Below are 20,204 nucleotides of genomic sequence, written 5' to 3'. Positions count from 1 at the left end.
AATCGGAATTTAGCCCCGTGTTCTTTTCATTACGCCCAGGGTGACCACTACTAGTACTTTCGTACTAAATCTAGTACTTTTTATAAATTTTTAGTGTTCTAGTACGTTCACCAACAGATCTAGTACTTTCTTCCTTCCAAATAATAACAATAGCAACAGCATGAGAGTTAGATATTTGAGTTTAATATTTCTTTTCTCCCACCTCTCCCATACATCACATTCAGTGACACAAGCATGATTTCTCTTTTTTCCCTCCTTTCTCTCACTGTTCGCTAACCTTCTCTTCCCCCTGATCACATACTCACGCAATCCGACTGCCATTAGCCAATGAAAATATATTATTCGCTATTCAAACACTTCTCGTGCGTTATAAGATCATTACAACAACAATGCAAACAAGTGAAAAATTTTAATATTTTAATATGAGTAACCACTTTTTATTGATGCAGAGTATAATTTGGAGCCCATCGAAAAGATAAATACAGCCGACAATGGTCAGTTTTTAGACGTAGAAAATGTATATCTAGGAGCGTTAAGGAGAGCTTGATTGAGAATGGCAACTATTGAAGACTGTAGAAGCATTGAAAAAAGTCAAGAATTCATAGTGTTTTAGAATAAAGTTTTGAAATGAAAAATGCTGTAGGAGAACAAATGATTCCTAATTTAGCAACATTAGTTAAAGCTGTACTGTACTGTGCCTCCCTCATTCATCAGCAGCAACTGAAAGAATATTTTTAGCAGTGATACTAAATAAGAATAAAATAAGAAATCAACTACAAATTCCCTTGGTGAATGGACTCCTTTTGACTAAAGAAAACTTGAAACATTCATCAGCTACAGATTTTATTATTTCTGAAGAGTTAATTTAGCAAAATCTGCTAAAAATAATGAATAAATACTTCCTTTTTTTTTTTTTCATGTTAGTGCGAACTCCTGTATATATGTAAATAGCATATTAAATAACTGAAATTTTAATGTTACATCATTTTAAACACTAAAAGGAGAGTTGTAGAGTAGATGCCCTCCCTCGATGAGTCTTTAGACTCCCTGGAGGTGTCACGTAATAGTAATAATAAGAATAAAAGTTATATGGTAAATTAATACACATATTAAGTGCTACAGTTACAATTGGAACTTCTGTTATGATAATCGACAACTGCCCCTCCTGGGCTCATAGATGACTACAGTGAGGTGAGTTTTGACTCTTTTTTTTTTTTTTTTTTTTCATATTTGTCATGTATTTTTTCATATTTGTCACATTTCATACATGTGTTAATTTAACGACTTTACATTGAATTCATCTATGATAATAAGGTAGTAATATCGTAAAATGGCCTAAATAGAGTGAAACAAAAGCAAATAAAAATGTAGTACTTTTTTTTCAGATCTAGTACCTTTTTTCTGCATAAGTTGGTACAAAATATTTTTGCTGGGTGTTCACCCTGAATTTACAAGTCGGTGGTTACTTTTTTTTTTTTAGCTTGGTGTGACGACACTTAACTAAAAATAAGTTTTTATTATTATTATTTGTTTATTTTTAGTTTTTAGTTTTAGAACTGGTAAGATTTTGACATCTCATAATAAAAAAATAATAATAATAACAAAAAGAAGACCTTGGAATTTATACACACTAGAGTTAATCCATACACATTAGAGTTGCTAAATTTATTGTGACATGCAAATAATAAATTTATAAAGAATAAAAAAATTGGATATAATGTTAAACCTGTTATTTCAGTTTTTAATTAATTTGCGACAATCAACTTTGGTTTACTAGTTTATGATGACGGTTATAATTAACTCATAGTACATTTTGTTTATAAGTAATACCATAAATCGGTGCTACGTGTTTTGTTTTTTTTTAATCAGTATGTCAGAATCCGAGAAAGTGCAACGTTTTCCATCTTTCTAAATTATACAGTATGAGAGGGTGCTGATGCGTGTTTGTTTAACAGGCGCGATAATCTGCCTTTTAAGTGTAGTTATTACAATTTTATTTGTGCATTTATTATGACTGTCATTTAAACTGTGTGAGTGAATGGATTTTGGATCAGAATTAGATGACGATTTGTTTGAAAAGCCACGAGAAAAGAAAGGAGAATTATTACTTTCTTATAAACCGAAGATTTGCAATCCGGGAGTAAGTACTTAAGTTTTTAATGGATAAAAAGATGTCTTCACAGCACATAAAGATGTATTCACGATTATTTGGTTTATAGAAAACCTATTTTCTGATCAAGTTATTATACATAAGACATGAATGGAAGGTGAGGTATTTTCAAAAATTGGATACCAATGCATTCCTTTACTTTGTAATGGTTATGTTGAAGTAGTAAAAAGGTAAGGAATTGCTGTATGTCTGTTTTTAATTTCAAGGCGATCTCTGGTATTCTGATATGGAAGATAATAATGATTATTGTTAACCAGATATCCCATGGAGTGAGTTAAAGACTCACGGCCTAAGCCCATTAATCATTATTTACAATATACATATCACACCTCACATTCCTTCCTCGGAAATTATTATTCACATGATATTTATCATATTTGACCATAAACTGATTCGCTGACAGAGCAGTGACAACCACTTTAGACAACCCATTCCACTCATTCACCAGCCTCAACAAAAAAAATAAAATAAAATGTAAACACTACATCCCTTCTAACTACACTTTTACTCATCTTTCAATAAACTGCTTGTTCTTTCCCTTCTTATGATATATTTCCTCTACATCCCTCCTATAAAACTTTTAGCAGCTTCTAGTATGGATGAAGAAGTAATTGTCTCTTTTTATAAGGCTTTGATGTATTTGCATCTGGATTGTTGTGTTCAAATTTGGTAACTATTTTTCTAGGGTTGAGGTGGTTAAGAGGATTTTGAGGCAGGTGACAAGATGGTTTGAAGTCTGTGGAATGTTTTGTATGAGGACAGATCGAATATCTGTGGTGATTAAATTTATTTTTTGAAATTGAAATTAAAGTTAAAAATTGGTCATGCCTGTTCAGATATATAAATTGCAGGTATTATACAAGAGAATGGTGAAAGAACCAAACCCGGGATACTCCTGCATTGATTGGGAAATCCGAGGAGAAAATACTATCCACCATGATGCATAGTGGGCGACCAGTACAGTAAGTGGCGATCCAGTTGCAGAGTGTGGAAGACTCGCACACACCATAGTACATTTTCTGCCACTCACGATCTACAGCTTATCTTCTAGTTTTCACCACCCAACTCTGGACTCGAGCCATGGAAACTTTGAGAAAAACTCGCTTAGTTGCCCTAAACATTTCAAAGGCATTTGATTGGGTTTGGCACATTTGCCTATTGAGCAATTTGCCATACCCAATCAAAATGCCTTTTGAAATGTTGAGGGCAACTAATTCTGAAAAATCTGAATATTTCCATGGCTTGAGTCCAGAGTTGGGTGGTGAAAGCTAGAAGATAAGTTGTAGATTTATTGCTGATAATAGTTGAAGAACTTCAGCCAGTAAAAATTATTGTTGTTGTACAGGCACCTCAGTGAAGTCTGAAGACTCATTGTGGGAGACCCAATTTATCTACACAATCTATCATATCTCTCCTTGAACCCATTAACAGAAAAAGTGCTAATACTGACTCTGGCAACCCATTCCATAAAACCAAAGTGTTACACAAAAGTAACTTTCTTCTGGAAAGACTCTACAAAGAAAGCTGCAAAAGCACACATTCACAACCTGAATCTGAACAAAAACAATTGCCTAAACTTTCCCAATTTTGGTATTAACTGATACTCGCCATTCATGTGTTCCATTGTAATTAAATATTGTTTATGATATAAAAAGAATTAACTAAATCAATTTATTGTAATTTATTTTGAATATCTATTAATGCAGATGAAGCTATAGTACTGCAGCCATTATTGCACATAATATCACATGCTTTCAATTTTCTTCTGTTTTGAGTTTTCTTATAACTGTATTGACAATGGCTATGAAACTTAACGGAAAATTTTATAATAAAAATAAAAATATATATATATTAAACATGTTTCTGGTACCTTGATTAACGCGATTAATTAATCCCATGATGTTACTGCGTATATTAAAATTGCGTTAATTAAATATAATAATTAATGGTAAAAATTGAAATTCGTCCATGATCGATTACTGTATTAATAATTTGTTTTATATGGTACTCATTTAGGAAAAAAAGATAAAAAAAAATGAATGCAAAATAATGTTTAATGAATGCTTGTACCCACATCGGTTACAGCAATTTTTATCAAAAAAATAGTTATCAAGAGTCGTTTGAACAGTTTTAATTTTTTTTTATCAGCATAAATTCTACGATAACAAGCAAAATGACACTCTAGATCTCGGCAAACAAGCATTCTTCGATTAACATCTAGATCCATATCCATTACTTGCTGCCTAAGCGATTCTAAACTGCGAAATATTCCATCCAGTTCTTCAATTGTTATCTCCTTTGGAACTTCATCTTCACATTCCATTTTTACGTTGTCTTCGTATGCTCGTTGTTTTTCAGTTTCAAGAAGATCGTTGTCACTGAAATCTTTTGAATTTGAATCCAATAATTCTTTAACATCTTCTGCATCAACATATAAAAACAAGGTCTTCACCAGTTGCAACAATTTCTTCAACCACGTTGTTCACAGGATTTTGAAAAGAACCTAAATCATTAGCACATTCTGGCAAAAGGTTTTTCCAAACAGCTCTCATGCAGCTAGAAGACACATGCTCCCATGAATCATGAATGTTTTCAATTGTGTGTTTAATGTTAAAAGTTTTCCAAACTTCCTGGAGCCTAATCGCATTTTCTCCCGTGTTGTTTATACTGCCTTTGAGAATGTCTTTTAAATAGGTTTTGAAAGTTGCAGTGACGCCCATGTCCATGGGTTGTGGCAGTGATGTCGTATTTGATGGAATTTTGGTAAATTTAATGGTGCGTTAATCAAAACTCTTGATGCGTATATCAAGGGATTGTCACAATTAATTTTGGCACATTAAGCAAAACCGTGTTAAGCAAGGGATACCTGTATTAATATTATATAATGAATCTCTTCACAAGTCATTTTGAGGTTTGGTTGAAACTTCTTAGATAATTGCAAGATAATCTTGAGTTGCAATAAATGATTATTTTTGCATCCTCATTATTTACAAAAGTAAAAGTTAACATAAATGCCACCTTTCATGATATATATCATATATATTATCTTGTAAATGTTGCTGGCAAAGATGGTGTTATTTAATAATATATTCATTTGTATATTTTTCCAGAGGAAGAAAAAGTGTTGCACAATTGTATAATATAACACCTTTTTTCCCTCTCAGGACACTGCTATTTTTGCTATTGGTAGTAGAAGTGTGAACTGTTTTGTTTATGTCATGAGTCTCTTTTCGATATTCTAAGACCGCTTACATGAAGTTATATTTCAGCTTGATCAGTAGAAGGCATTATGAATTGCTCTAAATAGAGATACTTGTATTTTAAAAACAAGGTATTGCAATCTTGATTGGGAGAAGATAAGAATGGATTATTTGGATTGTGAATTGGTAGTTATCTATTTTTAAAAATCCACAAATTCCAAGATAATTAAGATAATTATATATTAATCATAAGGTGTCCTCTAAACCAACGTGATATGATGATTAGGCCATTCTGGTTGGCCAAGCGATATATTCACCCTTGAAACAATTGGCTGTGAGTTTCAGTCCCACTGTAGGCAAGATGCCATATCATTGAATTGTAGATGCACTCTCACACCTTGTGATAAAATTCATCTCTTCTTAAAGTTTTTTCCACTTTGTTAGAAATTAAATTAAATTTGCCAAGAAATTATATTGTTTAACCCTTTATTGATCATTATTATTTATTAATGTAGAAAGTATTTTTAACTTGGGTATAATTATGTTAAAGATACCAAGCAATTTTAAACCTGGTTTTACTCCATTTTTCCCAAGTAAGCAAACAGACAAAATGTCAAGTTTGCGCCTGCAATTGATGCAAGACTAGCTGATCCCACAGGTAGTGCAAGATCAAGGCAACTCGTGGTAAAGGTGGAGCAAGCTCTGATCACTAATCTTAATATTTACCCTTAATGCCAAAACACATCTCCAAGAAGGGGATGTATGATGTTTTGTATTAAAGGCAAGGAGCCGCTACCCAGACCGGTTTCGACCTTTATTGAGGTCTCATCAGTGATGAGACCTCAATCTCAATCTCATCAGTGATGAGACCTCAATAAAGGTCGAAACCGGTCTCGGTAGTGGCCCCTTGCCTTTAATACAAAACATCATACATCCCCTTCTTGGAGATGTGTTTTGGCATTAAGGGTAAATATTAAGATTAGTGATCAGAGCTTGCTCCACCTTTACCACGAGTTGCCTTGATCTTGCACTACCTGTGGGATCAGCTAGTCTTGCATCAATTGCAGGCGCAAACTTGACATTTTGTTTGTTTGCTTACGTGGGAAAAATGGAGTAAAACCAGGTTTAAAATTGCTTGGTATCTTTAACATAATTATACCCAAGTTAAAAATACTTTCTACATTTATATCTCCTCCTGAGATTTTAATTAATAAGGTTATAACACCTTATGGTAACTTGTTTTGGTAAAATACTTACAAGCTCTGCAATACTAAATCTTGGTATTTCTATTTCTAGCCTGGCTCCCACTGACGAGACCTCAATAAAGGTCGAAACCGGTCTGGGTAGCGGCCCCTTGCCTTTAATACAAAACATCATACATCCCCTTCTTGGAGAGGTATTTTGGCATTAAGGGTAAATATTAAGATTAGTGATCAGAGCTTGCCCCCACCTTTACCACGAGTTGCCTTGGTCTTGCACTACCTGTGGGATCAGCTAGTCTTGCATCAATTGCAGGCGCAAACTTGACATTTTGTCTGTTTGCTTACTTGGGAAAAATGGAGTAAAACCAGGTTTAAAATTGCTTGGTATCTTTAACATTATTTATTAAGTTTGCACATTAAGTATCTTCACAACTAGGTTACTTGTATATACTGACTAATAAATAATATTCATATGGGGTTTCTACCCCTTTCTCCCCTGTCCCTTTGGAGGTGGGTGGGTTGAGCCCTCCTAATAAGGGATTAAGTACATATATATTTATGGTTGTAGATCCATGTGCGTTCATGGGGCTGGTTTGCCTGTTCTGAGGGATGAAAAACCCGAGTTTCTGGGTTTTTTCTGGTTGGAAAAACACTCTACCTCTGTATGAGACTGGCTAACTCACTTCTAGTCAAAAGAGACTAGATTACGGTTCCTCACGCCATAGATGAGAATCGAACCCAGGTTTTTCCGACCATGGGGCTTCGTCCATACCAACTGAGCTACGGAAGCTCATAGAGGCTCATAGCTTCACATCAGTTGTTTAGTATCGGATAATGTAAAGTACATTTCTTTCAGAGGTGTATATTATTATTACGTGACTCTTCCAAGGAAGCCAAAGTCTCATCAAGGGAGGGCACCTATTCTACAGCACTGTCTCCACCACTCAATCCAACTACAGCGAACCGCATCATATACACCAACACCATCTACTGCCCACCACCACTAGTATTTTCATAGTCAATCACAAACATCCATGCCCATGGCAAGATTCAAACCTGCAGCCTTTTGGCTGGAGATTGGATATGCTGGCCACTTGGCCAACCAGGCCAGCATATTGCTATTTGCTATATATTGTTATGCATTGTGGGAAGGATCACTTCCCAGGAGTGATCCTTCCCACAGACAAGACTCTTGTGTATCTCAACCTTTACAAAATTTTGATATCAGATTTAATATGAAGTTAATAGTAGTTCTTGACTTTATGTAGATGATGTTATACTTCTGAATAAATCCAGTAAAAGTCTGCAAGATTCCTGAAATCTTGCAGACTTTCCTGTTGTAAAAAATTGTATGGAAATTATTAATAAAAAGACAAAGACAATGAAAATAGGATAAGCAGAAACATTGAAAACATCAAGTGTATCCTGAATAAAGAAGCAAGTAAGGCAAATTAAATATGGAAATAGACAACCGAATTAGCAAAGCTGGTATGGTAGGAAGTTTATAAGTAAGCAAGCTGAATAAATTTATTTAGAATAAGAAAGAAATTAGTTAACACTGAATTAGCTGTATGCAAGACCATGTTCAAACCAATTTTAACTTATGGATCTGAAAGCTAGGTTAGAAATAAAACACTTGATCAAAGACTGGATACCATAGATTTGAGAGTTCCGAGAAAGATTACTGCAATGAACAAATGACATCAATGGAAGTATCACATTAAAAATTAAGATATTAGGAAAGAACTTGCCATTATTTGCATTCAGGAATATGTTAGTAGAACTAATCTCAGTATGGTTACTTAAACAAAATGGAAGAGGATTAATTTTGTAGCAGAACAAGTGTTCTTTACTTGGTTGGCAGGAAAAAGACCCAGAGGAAGGCCAAGATGTAGGTGGATTGATACAGTAAAAAGTGCCTTAGAAGACTGAAATATAAAACTGATAATGTTGAATTCTTGGCTGAGAATTGATACATTTTTAGGAAACTTGTTGATTGGAAGTTAGTAATGTTATAACTTTTTGATGTAGTACTATCATAATATCCTGTACACTTCCTTGAGGGTACATATCAAGAATTTGATGATGATCATATTCATAAAATGCTCTGAAACAGAGATATTTGTAGGAGGTCATTCCACTTGGTTGAAAATTAAATTAAATTTGCCAAAAAAATTATATTCTTAGGTCTGGGTAATGACCCTTCCCATAATGCAGGATACACTACTGAAAGGAAGTGTGCTTTGTGTTATGGGATACTAAAGCACTTGATATGGAATCATCAGCCACTATGTGCAAGTAGCCTAGTCATGAAGATACATCACACACAAAACTTTGTTTACTTACATTTGGATGAAGGATTAAACGAGAATATAATTTCTTGGCTAGTTTAATTTATATCTTTTCTCATTGGCGACTTCAAGTGGTTTGAAAAAAGGTTTGGTCTCTCTATATCAGGTTAGAAGATTATGTAGTTTTTAGTCAATAACAGTAGTAATGTACTATAGGTTTACATGTTTTGTGGGTGGGATTTGAATTTAAAAAAAAAAAAAAAAAAATCACCTCTGTAGCACAGTGGAAGATTGAGGCATTCTCCTTCATTTGCAAAATACCAGAATTTGATTCTCATCATAATGACAGGAATCTTTATATAGATTTTCTCAGCTGAAGTCAAGTTAACTGATCTCATATGGAAATAGCATAGTTTTTTTTTTCTTCCATGAACTTTGTAATATGTTATTATTATTACGTGACACCTCCAGGGAGTCCATGGACTCATCGAGGGAGGGCACTTGCTCTACAACTCTGTCTCCATCACTAACTCCATCTACAATGAACCGCATCTACACCAATGCCATCTATCGTTGACCACCACCATTAGTATTTTCACAGGCAATCACAAACATCCATACCAATGGTGGGATTCGAACCCCCAGCCTTTTGATTTGCAGAGAGAGGGAGAGAGATTGAGGATCAGAGTAATCTTAAGAAGTGAAATTTCATTTTGTTTCAAGATTTGGGTGTTGTCAGAAGTAAGATTTTAAGAAAATGGTGCTTCTTTTATCAGAAATAAGACAGAATCGAGTTTTATTATTATTTAAATTAACATGATAATTTAACAGAATTTAACAACCGAGAAGGATATCCTCCACAGACGGAGGGAATACTTTGAGAGCCTTCTTAACCCAGGTGGCCTAGCAGTTGTGGACATCCAAGAGGTGCAGATAGGGGCGATGACTAGTCTCACAGCAGAAGATGTCCGTTTAGCAATAAAATCGCAAAAATCAGGCGAGGCTGCTGGTGATGATGAAATTTGGCCCGAAATGCTAAAAGCCTTAAATCAAGACAGCGTTCTTTGGCTGACTCAAGTGTGTCAGGCTGCTTGGATATCTGGGTGAGCACCAAAGCAATGGCAGACAGGCATAATAATACCAGTTTTCAAGAAGGAAGACCAGAGAGATTGCAGCAACTATCGTGGCATCTCTCTGCTCAGCCTGCCTGGGAAAATATATGCTAGGTGCTTGGAAAGAAGATACAGGAGCATGGTTGAGTCAAAGTTACAGGAAGAACAATGTGGCTTTCATCCTGGTAGAAGCACAACTGACCAAATCTTCACTTTAAGGCAAGTCTCCGAGAAATCTTGGGAATATGCCAAGAATGTCTACACATGTTTTGTGGACTTGGAGAAGGCATATGACCGGGTTCCTCGGGATAAGCTTTGGCAAATAGTACAGGAGTATGGAGTGGATGGTCAACTATTAGCTGCCATCAGGTCCCTGTATGAATGCCCGGAGTTTTGTGTCAGGGTAAACAGCACAAAGTCTGAACCTTTCACAGTCTCCATTGGTCTCTGCAAAGGGTGTGTTCTGTCATCCCCTCCTTTTCATAATATTTATGGACTGGATTGATAGGCACAGCCAAGGCAGTGAGTGTGTCAGAATTGGAAGATGTAGCATTGGATATCTGCTTTTTGCAGATGACCTAGTTCTGCTTAGCTCTTCCACAGATGACCTCCAGCAGACCCTGAATAGGTTTGTAGCTGTTTGTGCAGAAGCTGGAAGAAAGATCAGTGTGGCCAAAACTGAAACATTTGTTGTCTGAAAACAAAACCATCCCAGTACACTCTACATGTGAGTGGAGTCCCACTGAGGCAGGTGGAGAAGTTTAAATACCTTGGGTCCATATTCACGAGTGATGGAAAGTGGGATATAAAGCTAGATACTCGGATTGGCTCAGCAAGCGCAATATTGCGGGAGCTTGGCCGTTCAGTAGTATTGAAGCAGGAGTTAAGCCAGAAGGCAAAGCTGGCTGTCTTCAATACAGTCTATGTCCCCCATCCCCACCTATGGTCATGAGAGCTGGGTAATGATGGAAAGAATGCAGATATGAATCCAAGCGGCTGAAATGAGGTTCCTTCGAGGGGTTGTGGGGCTGACAAGACTCGACAGAGTCAGAAGCTCTGCAATTTGGGAAACCCTCAATACTCAACCGTTGCTTCTCTGTGTTGAGAGATCACAGTTACGTTGGTATGGGCACCTGGTCAGAATACCACAAGAAAAGCTCCCCGAGCAGGCCCTCTTTGCCAAGCCAGAGGGTGGGAGGCCACGTGGAAGGCCAAGGACTTGTGGATAGATTATATCCAAAAAACTTGGGTGGACACGTTTGGGAGTCCCACCATAACACCTGAGCTTGGTGATGGAGGATCATGACTATTGGAAGTTCCTCTTGCAGCTGCTGCCCCCACAACCCAATTAGGAAAGGTGGGCCTTGAAGATGTATGTATTAGAACTTCATCAAAGAATGGTTTGGAGATAACAAATATTATGGAAGTTTGGTGATTTGTATATTGTAAGGTTTGTCAAAAGAGAAATCCACCATTGCACATAACACATAATGCACGAAGACCCATTAAGTGAAGCTACTTAATGGGTCTTCATGCCAAACTCAATCAAATGTCTTACAGATATTCAGTTACCATTTCAATTTCCCAAAACTTTTCCAGCCATTTGTGCAAAGGTGGATGATACAAGTTGATGTAAGTTCTCAACTAACAGATGACTTGTAGAGTTGATAGTTTTCTCCATTACCACAGAAGAACTGTAGTGAATGAAATAGGATGGAACAGTAATTGATTTGCAAAGATTATTCACCCTTCATAGGAATGAGTTGAATATGGGCTAAATTCCAAGCTATGATATAAATACCAGTAGAATAAAAGAAAATAAAAAGATGACACAAAATAGCATTTAATTCTGGAGCATAAACCTTAAGAACAATTGGAGAAATGATATGAGTATGAGGAGACTTTTTGGTATCCATTTTGGACAAGATCCTTATGATGTTTTTGGTCTTCCTTATGATCTTCTAAAATATCCAAGGAAGTTCGTGTGTTGGACCTGATTAAAAAAATAATCAGGTCCTCCCCCATTCCCGGGTCTTCTCTTCAGAAAGAGTTTAGAAATGCCTTCACCATACCCTACATCCGTGGTACATCCGAAAAAATAGCCAAGATTTTAAAAAGTGCAACTTATGCACAGCATTTAATCCTCACCACAAACTTGCTACCTTTATGCACTCTACAAAAGATCAGCTCCCCCCCCCCTTTCTCAGTGCCTGGAGTCTATAAAGTACCCTGTTCCCATAAAGTGCAGATCAGCTACTATCCGCCTGTAGGAACATAAGTCATACATCTGCAACCATGACTATGGTCAGTCAGGCCTGGCTGACTGACCATAGTCGTGGATACAACCCACAGAATCTCATGGAAAAAAACCACCATGCTCCACCACAGCAAATTCAAAAAAGAGAGACTATTCTTAGAATCAGCAGCAGCTCTCAGGAATCAGCCAAATCTTAACAAATATGGTTGCAAGCTTCCTAAGATTTGGGAAACGCTTATCACCAGAGGTCCCACTTTACATTCCAGGCCACCTACAACCACCCTTAGAGGATGCTCCACCTAGATAGGACTTTAGTGTCACCCACATGGTTGGGCTTAGTATTGTTTGTTTGTATATATGTTACATTAGTTTTTTTGTAATCCCTGAGGATGTCTCATTGACTGAGATGAAATATAGTAAGAATTAAATTCTGTTGTAATCCTTTCTGAGTGCTGTATATAATCCATTAAGCCTTCAACATGAGATCCAAGGAGGTATTGAATCTTGCATGTTATGAATGGTAGGAGGACCTTTACATCATCTATGCAAAAATTATGGAAAAGTAAGAAACTAACAATTGACTTTTTCTGTGGATTTGATGCAGTAGAATCATTAGAGTGCAAAAGAGGTGGAGCTGAATTAGGCAAGAGTTATGGCTAATAACTTTGACAAGTGAACCAGAAATCATGAGTATCATTTGAATGTAATGCAGGTTTCCTGTTTTTAGCCCCTTCATCTCTTTTGGATGTGTTGATAGAGTGGGTGTTGCTATTTTCAGGATGTATGAACAGGTGGAGATTTTATTGTAAGGAATGAGAATTTAGGTGGAATTGGGAATGCTTTGGTATAAATAGTAAGATAAGGGGAGATTGTTGGTGAAAGGGATGAGAATTTAAAGTGGAATTGGGAATAAATCTTTCCATGTCAATAAGATGCATATCAGTGATATACATCCTACATAGTTTAGATCAGAGAACTGAAGGAATCCATTGAAGGAAATTAGGTATAAAAGTAACAAGTATATAATCAGGAGCATTGAGATGTACACTGATTGGAAAAAACTGAAATTTTTATTTCTGTTACGAAATATAGGAGAATTAAAATCTTCAAGGAAGACAAAATGTGTATGGGATTAGCTGTGTGAGTGCATCTCTAGTAGAGAAGAAATCAGCACAAGACTGTGATGAAAATTCCCTTATATTGCAAACAATAGTAACACTATACTTCGAAGAGTTACTAGTAAGGAAAAGATAATAGTGTTTGGAGAGTGGTTAGGGTTATCTGATATTCTGGTAAATATGACAGTTGGTGTAAAATCATATGATGTTACCTTGTATTGTTGGTAAAGGAAAACCATTTGGAGGTTTGAGCATTAAACCTTGCTATTAGGGTGGTAGTTAGATTTGAAAAAAATTTCCATTTAAAGAAAGGAAATCAAAAGTTGATGGTATTAGTAGGTCAATAGGAACAGCAGTTGCATTTGATAGAATGGAGCCGCACGCACGCACGCGCACACACACACACGCACGCACGCGCACACACACACACGCACACACACACACACACACACACACACAGAGAGAGAGAGAGAGAGGGAGAATTTTAGCTAGAAATCAAAAATAGGAGATTCTTAATTGGAAACTGTTATGTCATAGAGTGAATATATATACAAATGCTACTTTTGAGATGAAGAAAAGGCAGTGTATAATCAGGAACCATTAAGATAAATAGTCCTTGGGAGAAAAAGCTGAAATTTTTCTGTTAGGAAATGTTGAAGTAATGTTGTAGACTGGAAATGAACGTTGAAATTGGAACTAAGACCATGCATGTTATCATAATCAGACCTCCATGGAGTGAAGAGACTCATTGAGGGAGGTCTCACAACAGTAGCTTCAAAACAGGCCTCTTGGGCACACTACTAGTGACTTTTCTGTTGTGGGATTTTGCTCCCTTATGTACAACTTGCTGATACCTATCAGACAGCCAGTCTCCAATCCAAATATACCACTGCATATATCCTCTTTGTCTAATGCCTTTTTCACATTGTTATAATAAATAAGTAGATAAAGAAAGTTGATAAAGTTGCTAAAACATGATCTTCCTTTAGCAAACCCATGCTGCCCATCAAAGTGAATTCTGCTGCTGCTGTCAGTCTAGTTATGAATTGTGGTTCTCACTAGCCTTTCTAACACTTTGCAGACAAGTAGATTGGCCTATATTTCGAAGCCTTAGTGTCTTACTCCTTCTCCCCCCCCTCCTCTTTATCAAGCAGAACAATTTTGTCCTCTTACTCCTTTGGAACTTGGGCCATTGTAAGACTCATGTTAAAAAGATAAGTTAAAGTGGATAATGCCTTAATCACTATATACAGTTGGGTCTCTTTTTATGCGATAGATACGTTCCACAGAAAACCACATATAAAAAATCGTACAAAAAAGACCTAACTTAACGTTGAAAAATTAGGGATACGTTCCATACTTTTCTAAAACCGCATAAAACCGAAGCAGTGAATTAAAATAAACCTAAAATCGCATAAAAAAAAAGTTTATGAAAATTCAGGAAAATAAAAATGCCTGCTGGCATTTTTATTTTCCAGGGTAATCCAGCTTAACGTTGGATTACCCTAAGTTTGTTTTAAAACTTTATTAATTTAATTTTATTGAAAACTAACATTTATTTATTTTTCCATCAGAATTATCATTGCTATTAGACAATATTCGACAACGTTTGTGAACTGGTGCGAAATCACTTGAATCACCAGAAGATATAGTCAGCGCATTCAGATCTGTGACGAATAAAGGTAATTCTTCACAAACAGAATTAGCTTCATGCTTGTTCTGTGCTGATTTTTTTCTTCTGACAATGTAATCAGTGATTAAATTTTGCAGTGATGATTTCACTAATGTTTTATACAGCTCACGATATTCAGACATACAGTTCTTCAGCTCACACGTTGGAATTTAAATTCTCATTCAGAATTTGTGTCATTAACAAGAAAATGATTTTCCAATTTATTGCACAGTTCAAGACCTTCTCGAATTATATTTACAGTGAGAGGGGGACAGTTTTCTTCACCTTCACTATCCTTTTCTGGATCTTCAATGATATCTAAAGTTAATCGATATCCAATAATATCATCGTCACTTAAGGCATTATCCACAAGCAATTCGTCTACATCGTTCTGGCTAAAGGTATCAAAACCTTCTCCACCAATTTCATTTGCCAAAGTAATGATTTCAGCTGATAATGTAGATGTTTGCATGGTTGCACTGTTTGCAACACATCCAGCCAAAGCTGCTTTCCAGCAGGCATTTAAAGTTTGTGGTCTTATTTCAGCGATAGCATATGCAAAATGATTTAAGCAGTTCAAAATAGAAATTTTTTTCCAAACATCAGTTACTGTTAATGATTCATTTTCTAGTTTATCCAATATAAATTAAAGTATGCTTAACGTAATATTTTTAAATGTAGCAATTATGCCTTGATCTAATGGCTGAATAATGCTGTTGTATTGGGTGGAAAAAACACTACCTGCATATTTGGATGTTCTAAATGCAGATGACTTGGTGCATTGTCAACAATTAATAAAACTTTAAAATCGAGAGCTTTTTGCTTCATATATGTTTCCACTTCTGGTACAAAGCAATTATTGAAAACCATTCAGTAAATACAGCAGTTGTTACCAAGGCCTTTATATTAGCCAACCAATATACCAGTAGCTGTTTTGATCTTTGCCTTTTAGAGCAAGTGGTCTTAGAAATCGATTTACTAGGCGGGGTCTCAACATTTGATCTCCTGATGCATTGCTACAAAGCAACAATGTTACTCAATCTTTGCTTGCTTTAAACCCACTTGCTTTTTTCTCAGACTTTGCGATATAAGTTTGACTAGGCATTTTCTTCCAAAACAATCCTGTTTCGTCAGCATTAAACACTTGATCGGGACAGTAATCACCATCTTCAATAATTTTGTCTAACTTCTCTTGAAAATTTTTGGCTGCTTCTTCATCTTCTGCTGCAACCTCGCTTGTAATCTTTATGATATGAAGTGCATTCCTTTTTAAAAACCCGGTTAACCATCCTTTGCTAGCCGAAAATTCTTTTTCAGCCTGGGAAGGGGAAGTAGTCGGCTCCAATTGCTTCATCTGTTCATAAAATCGAAGACCTTTTTTGTTTAATTAAATAACCACTTATAGGAATTCTTCTTTGAGTTAATACTTCAATCCAAATTACGAGCGCTTGTTCTGTTTTTCCTAATAAAGCATCTCTTGAGTACGATAATAATTTAGCACTTAGTTTTGAGCCAAATTATCATCGAAAAGACAGAAATGACAGATTTTCTTATTGCGACTTCATTCTTTTTAGTTGCTCTTATAGTAGATTTGCCTAAATTAAAATGTTTACCAATCGCAGTAGATCCCCTCTCCTTTTGCTAAGCGATATGAAAAACAATTTTCATTTCTGAAGAAATCGCTTTTCTTTGGTGCTTTTTTTTCTCCATTGGGCCAAATTTCATTAATCATTACTTAATGATCAGTTATTAATTAATAATAAAAAAATCAGGTATAGTTTCTGGGAAAATTCCCATGCTACTCCACTTAAACACTATTATTATAATGATGGCTATTATAGTTTGTTTAGGAGTGTCCCTTATTTTAAATACATTGGCTATTATTACTCAGAAAAGGGGTATATATATTTTAGGGCATTATGGGTGAGTATAGAAGGCAATTATAGCAGAATAAAAGAGGTGGAAACATTTTTGTACATACCTTGTTTTGATTCCAGGATGTCTTCCAATTTCATGATCCTGCTTAAGGTTGTTTATAAAGAGGGGGGAGGAAGGGAGAGCGTGGGGGTGTGTTTTGACGTGGGAAAATAAATTTGGAAACTTGGGTTATGTATTAATAATATATATATATATATATATATAATTGTGTTTAGGGATGCATTTTTTGGGGGGGGGAGAGAAGGGGAAGGGTTTACTTATGTGGAAACTGGGGCAGGGGAGGGGGGGTTAATGGGGTGCGGACCGTTTCAGTCGACTGACCATCATCGGAACTTTTTCGGAATGAGTGGGAAACAAAAACAGGCTATAATAGCCATTATTATAATAATGAAAAAATCAGCTAAATTAACAATTAATTATTAATTCATAAATTACAAAATAACCAAGGTGTTCCATGAAAATTTCAGGATTTGTGAAGTGCTCTGTCGGGAAAAGTTTGGGAAACGCTGGATTACCTATTATTGGAATGGATTCTCCTTCTGTTGACATGTGCAGAAATGTCGAAAGGTCTCGTATCTGTGGGCGCACTACTGCATAACTTCAAACCCACATAAAAACATCTGCATAAAAAGAGACCCGAGTGTACATAAAGTGGATATTAGAACCAACATTATTTCAAAGCTGAAATATTTTAGTAAATAAGTTACAAAGCTTTGTTAACTCACTGGAACATTCTCTCAAGACACATGGTGATATACTGTGAAGTCCTGTGGCCTTATTGACATCAGGTTTACTCAAATCCTCATATACCTCCTGCTCATTCGCCATCCTCTTTCCCTTTCCACTGCTCCTGAGTTTAGTATTATGTTACATTCACGAGAGAATGAATACTTGAATTGCTCATTTTACGCTTCTGCAATATCATCAGGTTACTATTCTACCACCATCATCCTCCCATAGTCATTCTTTTCCACTGCTTTTTTTCCACTGCTCCTGAGTTTAGTATTATGTTACATTCACGAGAGAATGAATACTTGAATTGCTCATTTAACGCTTCTGCAATATCATCAGGTTACTATTCTACCACCATCATCCTCCCATAGTCATTCTTCCTTCTACTATCCACAAAGCTTTGTTAACTCACTGGAACATTCTCTCAAGACACATGGTGATATACTGTGAAGTCCTGTGGCCTTATTGACATCAGGTTTACTCAAATCCTCATATACCTCCTGCTCATTCGCCATCCTCTTTCCCTTTCCACTGCTCCTGAGTTTAGTATTATGTTACATTCACGAGAGAATGAATACTTGAATTGCTCATTTAACGCTTCTGCAATATCATCAGGTTACTATTCTACCACCATCATCCTCCCATAGTCATTCTTCCTTCTACTATCCACATATCAGAATAACTCCCTAGGATTTCTTTTAGCCTCATTGCTAATTGTCTCTCGTACTGTGCTTTTACTTCCTTTACCAAGCGAGTCACCTTCCTTGCTTCTCTTTGTAACTCTTGTAACTGATTATTACCACTCATCTTATGCTGCCTCTATAATGCCTTTATCTTCCAGATTGCACATTTCGCTTCTTTAGTCATTCATTATACACCTATCTTAAATAATTTCCTGATCTTTGGAATACAATCAGTCATTACCTCTGCCAGATAGTCCCTGAGTATCGACTAAGCAGCTTTGATTTCCTTCCCATTTAATTCCTCATCCCATGATATAGCTACAAGCCTCTTCCTGAGTTTATCATGATCATCTGCCTTATAATTCCACACACAATGCTTTCTCACAACAGTCCTGATATGGCTGGTCTCCACCCAAGCGACTATTTCATGGTCACCGTCACCAACTGGAGGAAGATTTGACTTCATTTACAATAATATCCTCTGATGAGATAATCAAATCCAAGATTGTCTGTTACATACTGCCTAAGATAGTCCCTCAAAAACTCAAAGAAATTCATCTCTTTGCTTCCAGTCCATATTACTATAATTGAAATCATCCATAATGATCACCCATTTCTTCTTATTATTATGGGCTATTTCATTTTGTTCTTAGACTCATCTAGGGAGTCTAGATGGTCTAAGAACTACACTCTTACTCAGTTTCCATGGATGGCTCCCTAGTTCTCCCACCAGTCCTGTTCTGAAAAATTTCCTCTGAATTAATCTTGTAAAACCTTCAGTAATTTGTATGTCTCAATCGTATCACCCCTTTTTCGTCTGTCAACCAGTTTCTGTAGCCATTAGCTATATTAGCCAGACTAATTTGCTGTACATTTCCTTCTTGCTGCCTTCCACATTACCAAGCCTGTGGCAACACCGTACTAAATATTTCATCTCGTCTACCTCCACGTCCACCATACTGCTTCAAAACCACTGTCAATACTTGCTCCTTGCATCTCTACCTTTGATGGAAAAAACTCCTCTGTCATCATCAACAGCACCCTCTCTCCCCTTTTATGAACTAAATATTTATGAAGTAAATCTGAGATGTTTTGAGAAGTTTGCTTCATGTAATCAGTTTCTCTTGTCTAGACTTTTCATGGTTATTGTTTGAGTTGAAATCAGGAGGGGGCATGCTGTGTGTGTGTGTGTGTGCGTGCATGCAGTACAGTCACAAATTCAATGTTATGCCATAAACATGTAAAAATTTCACCCAGTTTCTCTGCAAATTGAGACCTTGGCAGTACTTCTACATACCACTGACTACATTACACTTATCCAATCACATCTGGATTCCCCTCCCAAAGTTTGGTCAATTAGTCTGACAATTCTTAAGCCATCACTCATATTGCATGCTGAGAAAGTAAACTGGATTTTTGCTCTAGAATCCAAACATGGCTTTTTTCCACTCTAAGCTTCCAGCAAATAAAGGAGTTTTATTGCCTAGTGTATTATATAAACTAGGCGACGAAACTCATTTTCCATCTACTAGTATGTAATATAATACCACAGTAGGTTGGCCTTTCTTCTGTGTGATGTTGATTCCACATCTGGACCCATCCTATGCTTGTTGACTCAGTTTCTTCACCCTGATACTCTTATGCATGTTAGTTGTGGGATATATCTAGGGTTGTTAACTGTTAAGGTGTAATCAGAGAATTTAGTTGCCACAGACTATTTGGACTTCACTGAAGTTTGGCATACCAGCATTGTGAATAGAGAGAATGTGGGTTCCAAGAGGAATTTTTAATAATAATACTTAATATTTGAGATAGACTAATAGGACAAA

General features: G+C 36.2%; 1 protein-coding gene across 2 annotated transcripts in view; it reads left to right on the top strand.

The window, feature by feature from the left end:
• The first annotated feature begins 1,849 nt into the window (after window positions 1-1,849).
• The window catches only part of LOC150101056 (uncharacterized protein C8orf76-like), a 145,096-nt gene continuing 126,741 nt past the window's right edge, over window positions 1,850-20,204 (top strand). Inside the window, exons 1-2 of one of the 2 annotated variants that reach the window (XM_090401755.1) lie at window positions 1,850-2,140; window positions 14,925-15,032. Coding sequence is in view for 1 of the 2 variants with exons in the window: in XM_090401754.1 (XP_090257880.1) it covers window positions 2,039-2,140 (102 nt within the window). In the remaining variant the exon portion in view is untranslated. The remainder of the gene's footprint in view (window positions 2,141-14,924; window positions 15,033-20,204) is intronic. The other variant, XM_090401754.1, reaches the window with a different exon arrangement.

Source organism: Typopeltis vanoorti, chromosome 12 (genome assembly GCF_054136105.1).
Source record: "Typopeltis vanoorti isolate ZY-2024b chromosome 12, IOZ_Tvanoo_1.0, whole genome shotgun sequence".
NCBI lineage: Eukaryota > Metazoa > Arthropoda > Arachnida > Uropygi > Thelyphonidae > Typopeltis > Typopeltis vanoorti.
The sequence above is the reverse complement of the archived record's forward strand: the minus strand, read 5'-3'. Positions and strand labels throughout refer to the sequence as shown.